This window comes from Setaria italica, chromosome VI (genome assembly GCF_000263155.2).
Source record: "Setaria italica strain Yugu1 chromosome VI, Setaria_italica_v2.0, whole genome shotgun sequence".
Lineage (NCBI taxonomy): Eukaryota > Viridiplantae > Streptophyta > Magnoliopsida > Poales > Poaceae > Setaria > Setaria italica.
Genome location: NC_028455.1, coordinates 8693681 through 8712537, shown reverse-complemented (window position 1 = coordinate 8712537; position 18857 = coordinate 8693681). Strand labels below are relative to the sequence as shown.

The 18857-nt window shown below is 45.1% G+C and overlaps 3 protein-coding genes across 9 annotated transcripts; all 3 read left to right on the top strand.

Moving 5' to 3' along the window:
• Positions 1-1215: 1215 nt before the first annotated feature.
• Positions 1216-7953, top strand: LOC101771267 (disease resistance protein RPM1). Its single transcript, XM_004973003.2, has 3 exons — positions 1216-2512; positions 4520-5104; positions 5832-7953. Exons 1-3 carry the CDS (start codon positions 1490-1492, stop codon positions 7680-7682), a joined length of 3459 nt encoding a protein of 1152 aa, XP_004973060.1. The 5' UTR covers positions 1216-1489; the 3' UTR covers positions 7683-7953.
• A 1801-nt stretch (positions 7954-9754) lies between these two features.
• On the top strand, positions 9755-12678 carry LOC101770744. Of its 3 annotated transcripts, none has more exons than XR_215381.4 (3): positions 9755-11853; positions 12161-12237; positions 12368-12678. XR_215381.4 is itself a non-coding variant. In XM_004973002.4 (2 exons), exon 1 carries the CDS (start codon positions 9928-9930, stop codon positions 11848-11850), a length of 1923 nt encoding a protein of 640 aa, XP_004973059.1. In that variant the 5' UTR covers positions 9755-9927; the 3' UTR covers positions 11851-11853; positions 12161-12678. The 3 variants fall into 3 exon arrangements, 1 of the variants encoding a protein (XP_004973059.1); XR_002678162.1 differs by having other exon boundaries at positions 12354-12678; XM_004973002.4 differs by having other exon boundaries at positions 12161-12678.
• A 137-nt stretch (positions 12679-12815) lies between these two features.
• LOC101770340 lies at positions 12816-16960 on the top strand. 5 transcript variants are annotated; one of them, XM_022827531.1, is made up of 4 exons: positions 12816-15791; positions 15897-15941; positions 16049-16253; positions 16335-16960. In XM_022827531.1, exons 1-4 carry the CDS (start codon positions 15705-15707, stop codon positions 16349-16351), a joined length of 354 nt encoding a protein of 117 aa, XP_022683266.1. In that variant the 5' UTR covers positions 12816-15704; the 3' UTR covers positions 16352-16960. The 5 variants fall into 5 exon arrangements, with proteins under 5 accessions (XP_022683266.1, XP_012702414.1, XP_022683267.1 ...); XM_012846960.2 differs by having other exon boundaries at positions 16022-16253; XM_022827532.1 differs by lacking the exon at positions 15897-15941 and having other exon boundaries at positions 16022-16253.
• Positions 16961-18857: the final 1897 nt, after the last annotated feature.

The window sequence follows — 18857 nt, the reverse complement described above, 5'->3', positions numbered from 1 at the left end:
CTGACCGGCCTCTACCGTGTTGTCTTCTCTCTGAGCCGCGGGTCTCTTTTTCCGTTGTGGTGGCATCGTGGGCTGTTTAACGAGTTAGACCACGGTGGGCGCCAAATGTTGGGGTTGGGCCAGACAACAGTTGAGATGTTACGACAAACGAAGACAATAACTGCTCAAGCTCATGTTATAGTAGCTATCCTATCAATGTGTAATAATCGTCCCAAGAGGGGACGGTTCATCTCCCTTTATAGGGCCATAAAGTTACATTCCCGCATTCCCGTTATACCCATACCCAACAACTATATCCTAGGTATATTCCGTACTTGACAATAACTTGGCCCCTACCTAAAATGTCGCTTTCACAGTGGGATTACATTTCTAACCCTCTCCAAGATTCTTATTACAAAACTATCCTACTGTATTATGGTCCCAGGGTTGTCTTGATCACTTCCTTCTCCGTTCGTAAACTTCGTCGGGGCTGAGCAAGCTTCCGTAAGGTTTCCGCCTTCTTCGCTAACTTCGGCTTTTGGGCACGGACCCTTCCCGAAGTCAAATTGCCGGGAGTTCCGTGGGGGCTTTGACTTCGGGAATCCTCGCCTGCAAAATCACAGAACGGACATCTTCACACTAGTTAACTTCGATTAATTGTTAGCTTCGTAAAAAGGGAAAGTAGCGAGGTTAGAGCCGGTTAAGAGAAAAGGTTCCCACTAGCCTCGTTCGGGGTGCGTTGTGGGGCGATCCCCAACAATGACATACTTTGTACGTTTTGAAATATAAGCATCTTATAGATTAGTACATGTAATTAGGAATAGCATGTACCCTAAGTTAATGGTAGTTGCAAATAACAAATAACTTAAATAATCTACCAATCAGCCACCTTTATTTTGTTGATTATATTATTGATTATAGGAAGAATTAAATGGCAATCATCCAAATGAACCTGCAATGCCTTGTATTTGAGGATAAATTTTGAACATTTGAATGCTTTGTAGTAAAATTTATTAATTATCAAATTAGCCAAAGATTACCAAGAGGTTTACGTGGAGCACTTGGTAATGTCTACCGGAGTTGTAAATAGCATCTTCACCAGCGTATGTTTATGAGTTTATCACTGACGTGGGTCCGTCCATCCCCTCACCTACCAGACACGAGTACACGACTCACGAGTCATGAGTCTTCTCCCCGCTCGTACGAATACCAGACCGCGTGCTAGAGACTAGCGCTTTGTGGAGGGCTAACATTCGCCCGATTCCAGTCGCTCCCCACCAAGCCAGAAAATGAACGGCAAAGGCGGAGATGCCCTCAGGCCTTATCAACTTCTAGTTGCGTGGTTGGTGAGCTGTGACTGAGAGCTTTCCCCATCCCCAGCTGCAGATATCTAGATCTGGCCATCCCTCGGTGCCAAGAACTTGTCCATTCTAGATCTGCCATCTAGCGCTAAATAAAGCAGTCGTCGCTGCATAAATCCACACCAGAGACTATACTAGAGGTGAGAGACATGGAGGATTCAGCGGTGAGCTCGTGCAAGTCCGCGCTGGACATTGTTATCGACCACGCCAAATCCATGGTTGCCGATGAGGACGCCCTGCAGCTGGGTGTGCAGCGCGATGTGGCCATCATCGCTGACGAGTTCGAGATGATGAGATACTTCCTCATGACGACCGGAGACCAGGACCAAGATCGGGGCTGGGTGAAGCAGGTCCGCGACCTGGCCTACGACGTCGAGGAGGTCCTCAAGAGCTTCGCCGCCAAGGTGGACCAACTGGAGAAGCCGTCCCGGTGGCGCATCCCCCGCATCCTCTGTGAGCGGCGCAGGGCTACCCTTGAGGTGAAGGCGCTCTTGGCAAGGGTCGCGGACCAGGCGTTTGCTAGCAAGAGGAGCCTGTACAGCCGCCTCGTCAAGGGCTCCGACGCCGACCATGCCACCCAAGCGGTGGCGGAGCAGTCTGGCATCTTCTCGGCGATAGCTGCCATCGACCAAGCAAGGCGTGCCGCTGCTGCGGGGGCGGACGACTCGACGGTGGACCTCCTCCGGCTGATCAACGACGGGGTCAAGGACCTCAGGGTGATTGTGGTATGGGGAACAAGTTTCCATCTTGGCAACACTTCTGCCGTCAAGGAGGCCTATCGTGACGGTGGGTGTGAACATGGAAATGCAAAGTTTGGCTGCCGGGCTTGGGTCAGATTGGCAAGTGCCTCCGGTCAGGATGAATTTTTAAGGAATTTGGTAAGCCAACTCTCCGCTGATGTAACCGGAGATCAGCGTGACCTCGCGGAATTGAAGGAAATGGCGACGGAAATTTTGAGTGAGACAAGGTTCCTGATGGTCATCGATGGCCTATGCTCCATAGCTGACTGGGAGTGGATCAAAGCCTACTTCCCCGACAAGAAGAACGGCAGCCGAATCATCGTCTCCACGCGGCAAGTTGAAATTGCAAGTTTGTGCGCGGAGCGACATTACCAGGTTTCAGAGCTCACGCAGTTGGCACCTGATCAGGCTCTTTACTTGTTCCACCATAAGGTAACTGATACATCTGTCAAATTACTCATGGGTCATATTTTATACATTGGAAGAACAACCTCCATGTTAAGATACCACAGATATATGAAAAAACAATCTTACTCTTACTATAATTGGAGTCTGCTTTTGAAGCTCCAGGTGAAGCCACCTAGAATTTCTAGATAGACACTATAGATGAAAAAAAGAGAAATCCTATAAATTCTCAAAAAGCAAAATATCTGGCAATCACTTGGTAGATTCAAATCACCATAGCCATTGGATCTATTATGTTTTCTAAAAAATTACCTACCTATACTATTATGAAAATAGCCTAAAGTAACCCCTTAAATTTATATCTAAATTATGCACCTCTGTCATTATATAAAATTAACTAAAGTAACCCCCTAATATTTATCAAAATTACCCACTAATACCATTATGAACAATATTTAAAATAACTCCCTAAATTTGCAACTAAATTGCCCACCACTAATACTAAAAAAACTTAAAGTAATCCCTTAAATTTGCATCTATATTACCTACATATGCCATTATTAAAAATAACATGAGGTAACCCTACATTTGAATCCAAATCACCTTAATTAAAAATATACATCAATATATGATTCTAAATCTTCTATTTCTTACACCATTGGTATATAATATAATAATTAAGGTATATACGTAAGATGTGTGTCACCATTTTTAAAGATATAAAGGAAGTGATCAGAATATAAATTTCTATGTTAAAATTATATTTCAAACTTAGGGTCCATTAAATAAATTCAAGCGCATACCTGTCATGCAAAATGAAAAGTTAAAGATTATAAATGTGGATGGAATGTTATAGAGTAATTACTAACTAAAATCTATCACAATCGGATGAAGATAATAAGTATATATGTATATAAGTATTGTGTTCGAATATTGAACAAATGAGAGGTAGCTCAAGGTAATAGTTTTGTAGCAATGTGGTCTCATTTTCCCTATTGGAGACTTCGCATTAGTTCCCACGAGGCACGGTAGAAAAAAAAGACAAATCCTAGAAATTCCCACAAAAATCAAAAACATCAAACATCAATCATGTAAGCTCCAATAATCATAGTCATTATCTATTATATTGTCTAAATAGTTACTCACAACTACCATTATGAAAATATTCAAAAATAAAATCTAAACCTATATCTAAATTACTGATATAGGCCATTATAAAAATAATCTAAAGTAATCCTGTAATCTTCATACAATTAACTCGTACATATCATTATAAAGCATAACTTAAAATGTCTTTCTAAATTTGTATCTAAGTTACCTGGGTATGTCATTATTAAAAAACAACCTAAAGTGAACACCTAATTCTTAATCTAATTATCTAGATTTGGGAATGTCCAAAAGTAAACTAATATATGATTCGAAATTATCTTTTTTGTGATTGTTAATATAAAAATACTAAGTTAATACATGTATACGAGGAATTGATGAAAACTATTGATTTTTATGCTGAATACAATGTATGGAGGTGCGATACAAAATGAAAAAAGTGTGAATGTGGATTAAAAAGGGTAGAGTAATTACTAATTAAAAATCAATCACAACAAGATAACGATAAGTATTAAAAAACGAGAAAGTAGTAGGTAAACGATTTCAACTGTTAGTTAGGAATTTAATTTCTAAATAATTTTTAAATACAATAACTTTTAAAAACATTAGCGGGTTGATAAACTAGTGACTATAACTTCAATGTTAGGCCCCAAATAAAAGTACATGCACTTTCCTTACTACAAATCCTTAGCCCCCTTAGCAATAATCACAACAAAATCCGATGGCCTAAGAAAAGTCAAATATTGGAGTTATAAACATTGCACGAAGACACGACGATACAAGCAGCTACAGTAAACGTCAAGTTCATATAAACTGTACGAGTTGCATAATCTATTTTTCAGGTGGACATGTTGCATAATTCGTTATGAGATGACCTCTTTTATTTCATTCTTAGTTAAAAAGTTGCTGAATATTGCTTCTGTTCAGGCTAAACCTCAAGATGATTCAGCCAAAACCATCTCCAACTCGAGCCCAATGGTATTTGCTGACGAATTTGTCTCTGGGAGGAACGAAGAAATAGCCAAACTTCTCCAATTAATTCGTCAGGGACACAACTACCCCGGCTGCGAGGTGATTTCAGTGATCGGAATGGGAGGTGTTGGAAAAACCACTCTCGTGAGAAGCGTCTATAAAGATAAAGAACTTGATAGCTTGTTTCAAAATCGTGCTTGGATCACTGTGCAACGTCCTTTCAGTGTTTTGTCTTCCCTTAGGAGCATTGCTCGGCAATTGTATGGGCCAAATGCAGGTCGGGAGATTGAAACGGTGGGATTAGAGGAAACGATCGACGAGATTACTAGGCTCCTGTGCGCGGGGAAGTGCCTTATTGTCCTTGATGACCTAACATCTACCGCAGATTGGGATTTGTTTATTAATTACCTGGAAAAAACTGCGGTAATTGTAGTCACCACAAGGGACTACAAATTGGCAAGACATTGTTCGAGGGATGGAAACGTGCTCAAAGTTGAATTCCTGCAAGACAATTATGCATTTGAGCTCTTCAAAAGAAAGGTACATTTGTATATTCTAAAAGATGAAATAGAAATATGTCCTTTGGTGATAACATACAGCACTTTTAGGAAACTTCTATCTTGTCATGAAAAAATTGTTTGTTTACAAGAGCTTCAAGAAAAGTTGAAGATCAACAAAAATCAAACACACACTAGCAGATCTCATCTTTTCTTATTAAGGATTATTTGTAGGTAGCCGACAGTTACAGTCTTCTTTAGAAAAATTTATCCTATGGCTAAGGTTAATATAATTTGGACTTTTTTTGGCAGTGGAAATAAATAAATGAGTACAAAACATCACCGACAAAGAAATCCAAACAAGACTATAGAATGTAAAAAATATACAGCAAATATGTATACCGTCGGCCACTACTTGTGATATTGCCAGCCATAATGCATACACAAAAAAAGATAGTCTGAAGATTCAAAAAAGACTGTTGTGTGTGTCAAATATGGGATATTAAATACGCCTTTCGAGTCATGGTCATGGGGGTCTTGTTCGCAAAGAAAAGTAACTTAGCCCCTTGGATGTTACTTGATACACTTGCAGAATGTCAATATCAACTTTATTTTGCAGAAAATACTACAAACTGTGCATACAGCACAAACAAATAATAATGAATAGTATTATTTATTTTCCATGTTTTAGCATTGGGAATTATGGCACTTATGCTGCGCAAGTCATAGGAATAGACTTCTGACCCAAATATATAATTATATAATCACAGGTGTTTAAGAAGGATGATGAACCTTTTTCTTCAAGCCCTGATTTGATGGACGAAGCGAAACTTATCCTAAAGAAGTGCGGTGGACTTCCCCTTGCAATATCCGTGATTGGTAGCTTCTTGTCTGATAAGCCTAAAACCAGACTTGAATGGAGGAAGTTGAATTCTAAATTGGGGATTAGTGAACCGCTACAGACGATGAGAAACATCCTTGTTAGGAGCTATAATGATCTTCCTTATCATCTAAAGTCTTGTTTTCTGTACATGGCCATTTTCCCGGAGGACTATAACATTAAGCGGAAACGCTTGATTAGGTTGTGGGTTGCAGAGGGTTACTCAAGGGAAATGCAAAACCTGACTGCAGAGGAAGTTGGAGACGAGTACTTCGCTGAGCTATTGGACAGAAGTATGATTATACCAGTAAAAAAGGTAACCCATAGCACTGGGAAAATTTTTTCATGTGTGCTCCATGATCTTATCCGTGAAATCTGCGTCTCAGAGTCAATGAAGGTAGAACTTGTATTTACACTGGAGGAAGGGTGGAGTTCAAACACAAAAACTAAAGTACGTCAGCTCGCCATAAGCAACAACTGGAAAAGAGACAAGGATGAATTTGAAAGAACTCTGGACTTGTCGCATGTACGGTCACTTATCGTGTTTGGGGAGTGGATGCCCTTTTTCATCACAGACACCATGAAGTTTGTTCATGTACTTGACTTGGAAGGTGCTTCAGGACTAAAAGATCATCATCTCAATCAAATTTGCCAGCTGGTTCACCTGAAGTACCTTTCTCTAAGAGGATGTAAGGATATTTTCAAAATGCCTGAGTCGTTGGGGAATTTGAGGCAACTCCACACAATGGATATAAGAGGTACATATATATTCCAATTGCCTTCCAGCTTTAACAAGCTTCGGAAGCTGCAGCAGCTTCATGCATCTGCTTGGTTTAAAGATGAACACAAAGTAGGGCCCTCCATATCAAATGAGCGTGTAACGGAAAATTTGAAGAGACGTGATAAACTGAAACTATCCTTTTGCTACGACAAGAACTTTCACTTTCTAGGTCGTAATGTATCGTGTGTTGTGCAAGTTCCAAGAGGGATTGGTAAACTGAATGCACTACGCACGTTGGGTTACGTCCGTTTTGGACATGGAAAGAGAAATGCGTCTGTGAAAGAACTTATAGGACTGACTCAATTGCGTAAGTTAGAGTTACACGGTGTCGACAGAACAAACTGTAGGGATTTCTGGTCTGCCATTGCTGGTCACAATCATCTGCTGTCTTTATCAGTGAATAGGGACTGTGTGGCAGATGATTTGGATTGGCATTTGGGTGGGAGCTTGTCACCTCCAAAATTCCTCAAGAACCTTAAGCTGTGGGGCCGTTTAGTAAGAGTACTGGAATGGGTACAGCAGCTTCAGTATCTATCAAAGTTGCAGCTACATCGCAGCGGACTGAAGCAAGATGCCATAGAAGCCATCGGGAAGCTGCCAAATCTTGGGATCCTACGTTTTTGGAAATCTTCGTTTGTAGAGGGAGAGCTCAAAATCAAAGGGGGATCGTTTCCCAGTCTCATTCTGCTGGACCTTCGTGAATTGGATGCCGTTACAATTGTGGAGTTTGAAGATGGTGGAATGCCTAAACTCGAGCGGCTGCAAGCTGCCGGTTGGAGCAAACTGAACGAATTCTTGGGGCTAGGGTATCTCAAGAGGCTCAAGGAAATTCAGCTGGATCCCAAGTTCAGTGACGAATTCATTGGAAATGTACGTCGCCAAAAGGAGGAGCATCCTAACAATTTCAGTTTGAAGCTGAAGTCAGAGCAGTCTACAATGGTTCGTGACTTGGAGGACTAGTCCTAATCAGTTGTAACTCGTGACTTCCACGATCTGTTTCTACATCTCAAATTCTCAATATATCCATGCATCTCCATCCCAAAATACAGGCTCAGCTGCTTGCTCTGGTCTATACCACCGACCACTAATCCTATATAACTTACTTAGAGGGTACCACCTGAGGTATCAATATTCTATAGTATCAATCTTTTGTAGTTTTGTACCAATATACCACATCTCTAAATTAAATTGCTCGCTTTCAAGCGCAGAAAAGTGCTCAGTTATTTGAGCCTGTCCTCTGGTGCACTGTTCACCGTGCGTCTACATGTGGATGCATGTCTGCGGAAGCTCTGTTAGTTTAGTGTGCCCCGAGTGAATCACTACATCATAGCATAGCGGGTCATATCTATGGTTCACGATAACTGTAACACCCGGAAAAAGTAAAATGTAAAATTACACTTTGCATGTCAAAATACGTAATATATTAGATGGTTGACCGGGTAGTTTAAAGAGGGGCCAAAAGTTAACTTTTCAATGCGTTGCTCAGATCGGCAAACAAACAGCGCACACGCGTAGCTCTCATCGAATACATTCCGTTTGAGTATTCATATGCATTATTTGAGATTAGGATCAAAGAGTTATGTTTTTGTTTTCATAAAGATGCAGCAATGCTACAGTACTACGGGAACATTAACCGCCCTTCCCTCTCCCCCCCGCGGAGCAACAGGCCGGTGCCCTCCTGCAGTGAGATTGCCATCCTCTACCCTTTGGTCTTGAGTTGATCTCGCCTCCTCTGATTTTGCTGCTGCTGCTGCTGCCACGGGAACAAGAAGGGGAAGGTGAAGACAGTAAGGGAAGCAAGCAAAGGGTCTGTTCGTTTCAGCTTATTCAGTCGGCTTATCAGCCACCAAATAGTATTTTCCTCTCACAATAAATCAGCCGTTTCAGCTTTTCAGCCGGCTTATAAGCCGAAGCGAACAGGCCAAAAATAGAACGAGATTGAGGAGTGAATCATGAAGATGTGCTATATCGTCGCGTGCTCATCGTTCTCTTCATTGCTGTTCAAGGCAAACCTGAGACCTAAATCCTATATGGAACATGCAAATTACATGTTCTTAGACGTAATAGGGTTGCTTGATGTCGATTAGAGGTAAGGTTTCGAGGAGAATGTTGAATTGATTGTTTCTTGGACGCCTATAAATTTCAGATTGTGCAGTTGGTTGATCCACTGATATCTTGAATTTTTTTATGCCCTGTAAATTAGGGGAAAATTCATATTGATGTAGAGGACCTTATAAGTTTTATTTGGGATCAAGAATTGCTTATTTTAGACCAAGTGGTTTAGGAGTTATGGTGTGTTTTTGTGGCTGCAGTTTTCGGTGCCGCAGCTTAGGCAGCTGCCATAGGTGCGGCATGGCTGGCTACGAAGCACGCCTTAAATTCATAATATGGTTGTAACGAAGCTATGGAGAGATAGCTCTTATCAAGCACTGCGTGTTGATACACGTCACTATTGCCCACTTGACCTGTGGGTCCAGCCCAAGCCCGATGGGTTTTGGCCCACCCATGCTCTGGCGTGGTCAGCGAAAACAAAGCTAAAAAAATCGAGCGAGCCCAAGCCTACCCATGCAATTAATTTCATTTATTTTAAAATAAAAAAAGAGTGGGAAGCTCAAGCCCGGTCCGAAAACTCAGCCCGACAATGCACATGAAACTTTTGTGGGTATAAATTTTCAGTCCGAAATGAACTAGGCTTTTTTTAGCCCGAGCTGATTTAGCCCACAAAATGGTTAGGTCTACTTGTGACCTAAGCTCGTGGGAAAAGTTTACGAATCCATTTGTATGGTTTGCAACTTCTGAACTAAACTGATATAAGCATAAAATTATTATATAGCGGGTGTAATTTACCCTTTTATGAAATTGAACTAGTGGCAGATGCCGAAACAATATCGACGGAAAGGCAGTAGTGTTATAGCGAATCATCGCAGACCTTGCTTGCCCGATCGAACGGTATCCATTGAAGCAAAGCCGCATTGGAACTGGACCTCGCCACCTCAGCTCAACCGCTGCCCAGCCGCTTCCGTCCGTACACCGAGTCCACCGTTCGCCCCGTGCACCCGTCTCCTTCCCTTCCTACTCCGCCCCGCCGCAACGGCAACCCACTCCCTCCCAGATCCCACTGCTCCCCAGATCCGCGCCGCTGCCCTCGCCCCCAGATCCGCCGCCGCGCCGGAGCGTCCCACTCCGCCGCCGGCGTCCGCGCGCCATGGCGTGCCTCGCGATCTCCCTGCAGCCGGTTAACGGGCCGGACATCCTCCTCCAGACGCGCTCCTGGTTCCCCGTCTCCCGCGCCCTCGCCGCCGTCTCCGCCTTCCGCCTCGCGCGCCTCCACCTCGCCCGCGGCAAGCAGCAGTCCGCCGCCGCCGCCGCCTCCGCCTCCTCGTCCGCCTCGCTCGACGCCATCGGCGACGACCCGCTCGCCGCCGGATCGGGCCAGCTCGTCGTCGGCGTCGAGTCGCAGTACCGCGTCGTGTACCGCCTCGTCAACTCCATCTACGTGCTCGGCGTCACCACCGCGGGCTCCGACCACGCCGCCCCCGCCGTCCACGCCTTCGCCGTCGCCGACGCCGTCAACCAGGCCGTCTCCGTCGTCGTCGCCGCATGCCGCGGCGTCGACGTCACCCCCGAGAAGGTGCACCGCAAGTACCCCGAGGTGTACCTCGCGCTCGACCTCGTCCTCCACGGCGTGGGATCCGTCCGCCTCTCCCAGATCCTCGCCACCATACATGGCGACAACCTCGCGCGCATGGTCAACTCCTCCCCCGACGCCGAGGCCCGCGCCCGTGGCGCGGATTCTTGGCCCACTGTCGAGCACCTCGCGCAGGATCGCCACGCCGCGAGGGAGGGCTTCTCCGGCGCCTCGTTCGAGCTTCCCCAGGAAACACTCGCTGCTGGTGACGAGTTCTCCTCTAACATTGCTCCGGCGACCACGGTTGCTACTGGGGATGAGCCTCCACCTGAGGAGGCGCCTCCTGTGGAGAAGGATCCCTTCGCAGCCAGCGACCTGATTAACAACAAGCCGGAGGAGGCATTGGTTGGTGGGTTCAAGAAGAACAAGGAGACTGCCCTTGTGGTTGCTGATCCTGCAGCTGCACTTGCTGGGTTGGAGGTCACGACTCTGCCTCCAGCTGAGGCAACTAAGCCGACATTTATTGGAGTTGAAGGGTTTGAGGGTGACTATGGTGGAATTGAGTTCGGCAACGAGGAGGCTTCACTTGCTGAGGCGTTTGAAGGGTTCAATGCGCCATTTGGTGGTGGGCTGGATGCTTCTGAGTTTGTTACCACGACGAAGAAGGATCATAAGGACAGGGCTGTCACTGGTCTTGAGCTGCTAGCAACCAGTGGGCAGCCACCAAATGCAGCTGGTGGTACTCCGTTGGAGAATCTATTGGTGACCAAGCGCACAGAAATGACTGCTCCTGAGTTGTTCATTGCAGAGGAGATCAACGCAGAATTCAAGGAGTCTATTCTTGTGCGGGTTGGTTTGAAGGGTACAATCTTCCTTCGAACCTTGCCATTGAACAAGGCAGCGGGGAAGGAAACAGAGTTCTCCTTCCGTCTTGAGGGCACATCAGGAATGAAGAGGGCTGCATTGCAGAGTAATGTGTTGAGTAACCTCCAGAATGGGCTATTCCATGTCAGAACTGTGTCGAAGGAGGAGCCCATTCCCCTTCTGAAGTACAGCTTCCTGCCAAAGCACTCGCCTCTACCTTTGAGGATGCGCCTTGTGAAGCGCCATAGCGGGACATTGCTCTCAGTGATGATACAGTATGCATCCAACCCAATGCTGCCGCAGCCTCTGAGCAATGTGACATTCATTGTTAAGCTTCCTGTGGACCCCACTCTGCTCAATGTTTCACCCAAGGCAGTGCTGAACCGGGCAGAGAGGGAGCTAAGATGGCACATTTCAGACATTCCCCTGAAAGGTCCAGCTGGAAGGCTCAGAGCACGAATGCCTGTTGACCAAGACTCCAAGGATGGTGAGCTAGAGGTTCTTGGCATGGTGAAATTTGCTTACCAAGGGCCATTTACATTGTCTGGCATCAAACTACGTCCAGCCACTGATGGCATTGCCCAGTTTAATGAAGTTGGACATACCTTTTCCAGTGGGAGTTACCTGTGCATCTGATAGGTACCTTCTTGTACTGTAGGTGCTTCTTTACATCTTTCATTGTGTTTGTTTCTGCAGCAGGGTGTGAAAATCCTATTGTATGTAGCAAAGTGTGTTTGTTTTTGTGAGGCTGAAGTTCCACCATGTTTTTGAGTTTTCTTTTGCTCTTGATATATCATCTGTGATTACTCATGAAAGCTATCTACTGTTCATGAAGTTTATTCATGAAAAAATAATGTGCTATCTTTACTCATGAAGATACAATGTGCTGCTCTCATGAAATATTATTTATTATTCTATTGCTTCTCTTTTGGCATGTGATTTTAAGGATGTTACTGCTTCTGGTTAAAAGATCATGATGTTTGATTTAGCTACTGTAAGGAGAAATCTACTCATCCAGGCAAGGTAATTAAATGATTTTTATTAAAAAAGGCTGAAGTGCATATTCTGTTTTTAATGTTTGTTATTCCCGTTGATCAAGTTGAAGTTAAGCTGATGGCACTATTGATGTACCTGTTTAGCAAATTAATTTCAGGTTTCATTTTTTTGTCACATATAACATCCACTGTGGAGGGTTATCTGGAAAGAAAGAATACCCTAGTGCCGTAAGCTAACAGGCTTGGCATTTATTAATGCAGCTATATATTTTATACCCTTTGCTGTATGTATGCCACTTCTGTTAATACCGAAGTTACTTTCTAGTTTTGACTTGTGATAATGGTGTTGAGTTTCGAACTCCTGCTGGGTCCCTGCCTAATCATTAGTGAATGTAAAGGGTAGTGTATTGATACTTGTTACTGCAATGGCACTTATTTAATGCAGAGAAAGCAGTGTTTATGTTTTTAATATCTTTTCTATTTTATTCCCAATTTATAATGACAACTATATCTAAGTATTACCTGTACTAATTATACCTTGCACCAATCGATCAATTAATATGCAAGTTTAACTGAGATCTGTGTTCTGTTTAGTAGTCATTATTGCAGTCTCAATGTTGCTTGTGTTGATACTGATTAATATTAAAGTTTATGCTGTTCGCAGTGGCCATGATGTTGGCTTATAGTTGAGCCTTGTTTGTGCTGACGCATTTAGGCGAATATTGTTTGCATGAAAAGATTGTTACACTACATCTGATTGCAGAAAAACAGAGACTATTTTGAGTTTTTTGTGGACATTAGAAGTTCAGTTAGCACAATGGTTCAGAAACAAGTGGTGTCCCCAATTCTGTTATTTCCAATATCTTCATTTTAAAATTGGCTACATAAAACGGCATGAGTTTTGTATATTTAAAAAACATATTTGTAATATTTATTTTATGGGGTTTTAAAAAAGTTGCTATTAAATCGATGTTGAACATTTGTTTGTTGTCAGTCAAATTTTTTAGTGAAGGTAGCGTGGAGAGATAGAATGAGGGGGTGACCTTATAGCCAATATAGGTTGGTATACGAGGAATATATAGCCAATATAGGCAAGTATACATGGAAAGCTACAAAACAGCTATACAATTTCTAATACCCGCCCGCGGTCGCAGCGGGAGGTTCTCGGATGCAAAGACTGGACCTAAAGTCAGTGAACAGCTGGTAGGCCTCTCGTCATGATGTCCGCGAACTGATGGGAAGATGGCACATGTACTCGGACCTGTCCCAAGGCGACCCTCTTGCGGACGAAGTGGATGTCAATCTCAATATGCTTTGTGCACCGATGATGAACTGGATTGGTTGTCACGTAGACAGCGCTCACGTTGGCGACCCTCTTGCGGACGAAGTGGATGTCAATCTCAATATGCTTTGTGCACCGATGATGAACTGGATTGGTTGTCACGTAGACAGCGCTCACGTTGTCACGGTAGACAACGAATGTGGTCGAAGTAAGAGGAACATGAAGCTCTTGAAGAAGCTGTCGAAGCCAACAACACTCGGCAACGGCATGAGCAACGACTAGAGAGTCCTACTCTAATGGCTACGAGTAGTTTCCTAATCCTCGACTAGTTCTTGTCCTCCACGTAGACTACGTCGTCCTGCACCGTAGTCTCCATGTCTGACACGTCTCGGTGTACAGCTCCGTATTGTAGGATTGTCCCAACCTTCTGGTGGGCTCATGGATGTATGGCCGACAAGCTCCCGAGTACTTTTTAGTCAAATGTAGCAGTCTCGAGTAGTTTTGTAAACTTCTCCGACTGGTTTGATGAGCTGAGTACTGCAAATAGCGTTCAGCTGCCGGAGCTGATAGAGAAGATTGCCACACTCAAGAGGGAAGGTCTGATCGGCATCGGCGTGAGCTTCAGCTTCATGAGGCGAGTCCAACCCCTACAATTGCGCTGCACATGGGGGTATGTCTACTCGGGTCCCAACGACCCATCGCGGATGACGTCGCAGGACTTGTCTGCGGATGAAGTGATGGTGTGGCTAAAGCGCTTTTTCAGGCATGTTGCCCCGACGATCGTACGAGAACACTATGCGGCCAACCTGCCAAACCAAGTAACTACCTATGGCCTACAGCCCCCGAGTACTAATTTTGGTGTCTGTCAATGTATTGACTTGTATTATGCTTGCAGGAGGAAATTTACTTGTACTGCTCCAACCCTCCTCCTGCTGGACCGGATGGCTCTGACGCTACTCCGCGTGTACATACCCTCGCGGTTGTACAAAAGGCAATTGAGGAGGAGGAGAAGGAAGAGGAATCGGAGGATTGGTCCTTTTTCAGCAGCTTTGATTCAGAGTCTGCTGAAAAAATTGTTGTCAAGCCCCGTCTCTCAGACAAGGCGGGGTTGTCTTCCGGGACGTCCAAGCGTGAAGCTAAGGATGAGCCGGATTGGCACCACAACCGAAGAAGGAACGTACTGTCGCCATCAAGTGGGTGGTGAAGAAGTCGTCCGCTGATGAAGTCCCACCTCCGGTAATCACTTTTGAAGAAGGACAGGATTCTGGGGATTGGGTACTTGGAAGTCGTTTTGCTTTCTTCCATACCTCACTTGAATCTGAAATTGGTGAGCTGCAGGTAGTCGAGGAGGAGATAGAGGTGGAAAACATGACTACGGAAGTTGTGCAACAAGAGCTGCTGGTGACAAAGGAAGACGAAGAGCCTCCTGTTGCCAGGGCCAACCCCATCCCAATGTAGACTACTCATGGAGTGGAGACGGCGGCCAATCCCAATGTAGACTACTCATGGAGTGGAGACGGCGGCCAAGTTTGGCGAGGATCCATCTATGATCCAACGAGCCGCGCCAAAGAAGCCGTCGCCCACCATCAAGTCCCTACGTCTAAGGGCTGGGCCCTCCATAAGGATAAAGAGGTCCACCAAGTAAGTACTCGAGTACTGATTGTAACTTGATGCTATTGTCTAGTGTGTTTTTACACTTGTCTTGTTTCACGGAATATTGGGGGGCCAAGCCCGAGTTCTGGAGCTGATGGCGGTAGCCGCTCAACCCCAAAAATTGCCCTGGAGCTTGTAATTCCACCGCCAGAAGAGCAGCCCGCACCTGAAATCATCCCAGGTGCGGTATCCCTTGTCGTAGCCCTTATGCATGACGTTATAGCATCGCTTAATGTTGCTGTAGTGCCAGCCCCTGAGCTGCCTGTGGTCAAGCCCGTGGTGGCGACTACTTCTGCAGTGGTGGCGACTCTGGTAGCCCACGAGCCAGAGGTGGAGACCGAGACAGCGGTGGCGACTACTACTGGAGTCGAAGCTACACTTATAGCCCTGAGCCAGAAGCTGAAGTTGATCCTGCTTGCTCGCTGCCAGTGCTAGCTGTCGTCCCGTAGTCCGAGGTGGGGCTGTCGACTAGTCGCGGCGAGGCCTCCTTGCGTCTTCGGAAGCCGACCCATCGACTAGCCGGGTGCTGGTCCCTCTCGGTGCGTCGGGTGCTGGAGAGCATGAGCAGCATGATGAAAATTGGATTGCTCCCGGTCATGGAGGCCACGGTCATGGAGATGCATCGCTGTGTAAGCGAGTTTACAGAGGTAAGTTTTCCTCCTCTATGTTGTTTTCGTCTTGAAATTGGTACTCGTTCCTCTCTAGAGATCATGAGCAGCATGATGAAAATTGGATTGCTCCCGGTCATGGAGGTCACGGTCATGGAGATGCATCGTCGTGTAAGCGAGTTTACAGAGGTAAGTTTTCCTCCTCTATGTTGTCTTCGTCTTGAAATTGGTACTCGTTCCTCGTACGGGTAGTTGTTCTGTTTTTGTAGAAACTGATCCAGCGCTCCTGCGAGAAGTCAAAAATAATCCAAGGTCATGGCGACACCATTATGCGGGCTCAAGCGCTTGAACATGAGCTAGCCAAGGAGCGGCAGTACTCTTCCCGGCTACTTATGAAGTATGACAGCCAAGCCGTCCAATACCGGAATGCTGTGCAGAAAGCCATGGAGGAGAAGGACCGTCTCCAGAAGCGCAACAAGGAGTTGAACAACCGTCTGGAAGGTAATTTGTTACCCGTTGCTGGCCCTCGAGTAGCAATTTACACTTGGTTTTTCTGACTTGCTTTTTGTCTTGTTCTTGCAGAGCTTACAAAAAAATAAAGATCTCCAGGGTCGCGCCATGAACTAGCAGAACTCGTATTACCGAGTGATGGATCAACACGACAAGTTGACTGCTCAGTATGAGACTATGGAGCACAAATTGGAGAAAGAGAAGAAATTACGCGTCGATGGAGAAGTCTAATTGGTAGATCTTATGACGAAACTCCGAGCGCAAGAAGCTAAGTTGGCAGCAATCAAACTAGCTCTGAAGGAGCTGATAGAAGCCTCTCAGCCTGTCGTCGATATGGTGGAGCCCCCAGAAAAAGGCGTGGAGCCCCGTCCTTTGGTGGAGATACTCAAGGAAGTACCCGTGAAGAGATCAACGGCTACGTCCAAAAGATGGCAAAGTCCGTTTCCAAGCAACTTTTGGTGATGGTTAAGTTTTTCTACCCGCAAACCAATTTGGCTACCAATGCGGAGGGAATTGCAGAAGGCTGCTCTGATGAGCAGTTCCAACAGTATCCGGAAGAAGTAGCTCCCGTTGTTAAGGAAGTAGCCAGTCAGATAGACCTTGAGTAACTATAATGTAAAATTGTAATATAAACATGTCATTCATGAAATGAAATGTAAATTATCATTCATGAAATGAAATGTAAATTATTTGAAGTCTTGTCGCAAATTTTATTGCTTGTCGACTTGTTTGAATTTTGATTTTAGTGCATCTCCCGAAGTACTCTGATAATTGTTCATGTGGTAGTCGTGAGTGTCTGCGCACAAGACTGTTTCTTGTGAGCCTCTTCAGATATGCGATATAGAGTACGTGTAGGATGCAACCCCTTTAATGGAGCGTGAGTACTCAGATATTTGGGTAGTCAAAACTCTTTAGGTGAGTAGACTCTTCAGAACTTCATGAACTGGAGCCTACTTTAGCAGCCTCTCTGGGTTGTTCGGGTGTTGTGCTTCAAAGATCTGAAACTACTGACTTGTTTTTTACAACCTGTGACTAGACAGACTCGTCTAGATTAGAAGTTGGGTAGTATAGATGACTCCTAAGTCACTGATGACTTCTTTTCACGAAGATCGTCGTTGGACAGATTTGTCCGAGGAGCTGACTAGCTCATTTTTGTGAATACAGGCTTGCCTTTGCAAGTTGTTGTTTGTCCAACGAGTTAAATAACTCGAAAGATATGTCTGCAGATTTGTTATTATAAGCCGTATATGGATGATTTTTATCCAAACGAGTTGAATAACTCGAAAAATATATATGCAGACTTGTGAATACAAGCTGCGAGTTGGGTGATAGTACCCGTGGGAGCTAAATAGCTTTGCAATCTTACTTTTGCAAGTCGCAATCAGGCAGAGACTAGTCATTTTACAACAAAAAATAACTTTGCTTTATTGAATTATAATTATACAACTGAGGCCGATGGCCATTTACATGAGTATGTAAACTATTAGTAGAATCGACACAGGTGTTTGATGTTCCACGAATTGTTGACTTCTTCGCCAGTGAGAGTTTGGAGCCTATACGATCCAGGTCCAGTGATCTTGGAAACGATGAAAGGACCCTTCCAAGGTGAATTTAGCTTGTGCAGCCCCTTGGTGTCTTTGATACGCTTGAGGATCATGTCGTCTAAGTTGAACGAACGTTTTTTGACGTTGCGATCATGATAGCGATGAATTCTTTCAAGGTACCTTGCTGACTGGACGAGTGCTGCACAACAAGCTTCTTCAAGGCTGTCTAAGTCTAGACACCTTGTTTCTTGTGCCGCACCCTTCTCGTATTGCTCGACTACTGGAGATTTCCACATGACGTCGGCGGAGAGGACGACGTCTGATTCGTAAACCAGGAAGTAGGGTGAGTACCCTGTAGGCTTGCATGGCTGTGTATGAAGCTCATAGAGGTCGATGGGTAGCTCCTTGAGGCACTTGCCCCCTTTGGTGTTTTCGATGTCATGTAGTCTTTTCTTTAGAGCATCCAGTAACATCCTATTGGCACGTTATACCTGGTTGTTGGCCCGCAGATGAGCGATAGAAATGTACCGGACGCCGATCCCATTGTTCTCATAGTACTTTCAGAACTCGTGGTTGTTGAAATTGGAGCCCAAGTTTGTGATGATGCAGTTGGGGAAGCCGTAGCGATGGACGATCTCGTCGAGAAAGTCGAGTACTCTGTCTGCGTTGGGGCACGTCACTGGCTTCACCTCGATCCACTTGGTGAACTTATCGATTGCCATGAGTACTCGATTGAAGCCTCCGAGCACCGTAGGCAGGGGACCAATCATGTCTAGCCCCCAGCATACGAAGGGCCATGAGGGTGGTATGGTGATTAACTTGTAGGCAGGGACGTGTTGTTTGGAGAATAATTGACACCCTTGGCATCGGCGGACTATTTCTTCAACGTCAGCAAGAGCTGTAGGCTAGTAGAAGCCTGCTTTGAAAGCCTTGCCCACGATCGTTCTTGAGGATGCGTGGTTGCCGCAGATGCTCTTATGGATCTCCTCTAGTATGTCATTGCCATGTTGTCATGGGACGCACTTCATGAGTACTTCTAAAGATGCGCCTC